The 2,126-nt window shown below is 43.3% G+C and overlaps 1 protein-coding gene across 1 annotated transcript; it reads right to left on the bottom strand.

Annotated features, from left to right (window-relative positions):
* Positions 1 to 375: 375 nt before the first annotated feature.
* On the bottom strand, positions 376 to 1,341 carry LOC105873317 (olfactory receptor 2A1/2A42-like). Its single transcript, XM_012768138.3, has one exon. The coding sequence runs from the start codon at positions 1,339 to 1,341 to the stop codon at positions 376 to 378; it is 966 nt and encodes a 321-aa protein (XP_012623592.3).
* Between the last annotated feature and the right edge of the window lie 785 nt (positions 1,342 to 2,126).

Genomic DNA, 2,126 nt, shown 5'->3' with positions numbered 1-2,126 from the left:
TGATGCACCATTGAAGATTAGAGACCCTCACTGTCTGTACCCAAACACAGCACAGATTCTGGCACGCCAATCTAGGTACTGTTTGTACATTTACATTATCTTTAGAGGCTTATCTTGTAGGGAAATAAATCATTTTGCTTTAGAAGTTAATGTGTATGGTTCCTAAACTTTAAACGTTTAGGAACCATAGCACTGTACAAAATAAACTTTTCCCTTAGATATTCTCAATTCAATAAGCAGTTAAATGAAAAAAGTTGTTAAGTATAGTAAGCATAATGAATGTAGCAAAATCTAAGTACTTCCTGAGGGAATACTTTGCAGATACAAAGAGAGTGGTGAACTTAGGTGATCATCAGTACTCAAGATTCCAGGAGACTACTGAGACTGGAGATTCACACCCCGCCCCAGTTGGGAATGACTTTCTTTGCACAGTGCTCTCCTCAGTGAACCCTGGACTTCTGCGTTCCTCAGGCTGTAGATCAGGGGGTTCAGGATGGGGTTGCAAAAGCTATAAAACAGGAAAAGGATCTTCTGCTGCTCCTCAGGATGGCGGGACTTGGGGGCCATGTACATGACGATGGCGCTGCCAAAGAAGAGCCCGACCACGCAGAGGTGGGAGGAGCAGGTGGAGAAGGCCTTTCTGCGGCCCTCCCCAGACTGCATGCTCAGGATGGTCAGCAGGATGCGCGAGTAGGAGACCAGCACCAAGCAGGGAGGTCCCACCAGGATGAACACAGAAGCAGCAAAGATAACAACTAGGTTGAGCCGAGTGTCAGCACAGGCCAGCTTGAGGACAGACAGGATTTCACAGAAGAAGTGGTTGATTTCATGAGGCCCACAGAAGGGCAGCCTCAGGATGAGAACCACATGCACCAGGGCCAGGAGGGACCCACATGCCCAAGAAGTGATGGCCAGGACAATGCACACTCTCCAGCTCATGATGACAGAATATCGGAGGGGATGGCAGATGGCCACATACCGGTCATAGGACATCACCACCAGGAGAAGACATTCTGTGTGTGCAAAACTCAAAAAGAGAAAGGTCTGTGTCAAGCAGCCAGCGAAGGAGATGGGCTTGGCTGGGTCCAGGAGGTTCACCAGCATCTGGGGCACCGTGCTGCAGGCATAGGCGATGTCTACAATGGCCAGGTGTGAGAGGAAGAAGTACATGGGGCTGTGCAGTCTGGAGTCCAGGCAGACGAGTCTCAGGATGACCCCGTTCCCCAGCAGGGTGAGGATGTAGAACAGAGAGAAGAGCCCGAAGAGAAGCATCTGAATCCTTCTGTCCACAAGGAATCCCAGGAGGATGAACTGTGTAACCATTGTTTGGTTTTCCCCCATTTCACTATGGAAAAGAAATGGATAGGTTAAGATAGGACTGTCAAAAAATGTCTAGACATTATTTTATAATATTTTATGAATGTAGTCATTTTGAAAACATAAATAATATTAATGATCTAGCTAATTAAGTTAACTACTAATTTTAAATATCCAATTTACGGAAGAGATTGTTTCACCTATGTTAGGGTCCCTAGCGCCATTGACCCCTGTGTTGGGAAGGAAGCATATCAAACCAAAACAGGATGTAAAATGACCATGTAATAACAATCTTGAAGCTGCACTTGTCAAAATGATTAAGAGAATTCCTGGAGTGTGAAATTAATCAATAATTGGCAATGGAGAACTCCACATATGACAATTAGAGGAGTCCCAATAAAAAAAAAACATAACTTCAGTTTCTCAATAGAAATATCAGCTGTGTTCCTTTCAACATCTGAACTCAACCTTTACACTCTAGAGAAGTTTCCATGAGAACAGGAGGAGCAAAAAGACAAAAAGCAACTTTTAGGATGATGTGATTATTTAGGTTCCTAAGAAGGAATCCATGGATGTGCTGTTTATGGGCTATCATTATTATCTTTATTTTACAGTGCATCATGAACATAAACCGATGATAACTAGCAATTTAGCAAGTAATCTACTGATTTATTTATGGTTACTGATATACCAAAAAGTTATCTTGAATAAAAATCAATACAATTTGTAGGAATTGGATTTTTCGGGGCTGTCCACGGCATGTATTGTGAGTGTACTCTGTATACTTTGAGTACAGGTTGTGATGAGGA

Source organism: Microcebus murinus, chromosome 9 (assembly GCF_040939455.1).
Source record: "Microcebus murinus isolate Inina chromosome 9, M.murinus_Inina_mat1.0, whole genome shotgun sequence".
NCBI classification, from domain to species: Eukaryota; Metazoa; Chordata; class Mammalia; order Primates; family Cheirogaleidae; genus Microcebus; species Microcebus murinus.
This window is presented reverse-complemented; position numbering and strand designations above follow the sequence as displayed.

Excerpts from the sequence above, each read along its gene's own strand:
- LOC105873317 (XM_012768138.3), bottom strand. The coding sequence starts at position 1,341 with ATGGGGGAAAACCAAACAATGGTTACACAGTTCATCCTCCTGGGATTC.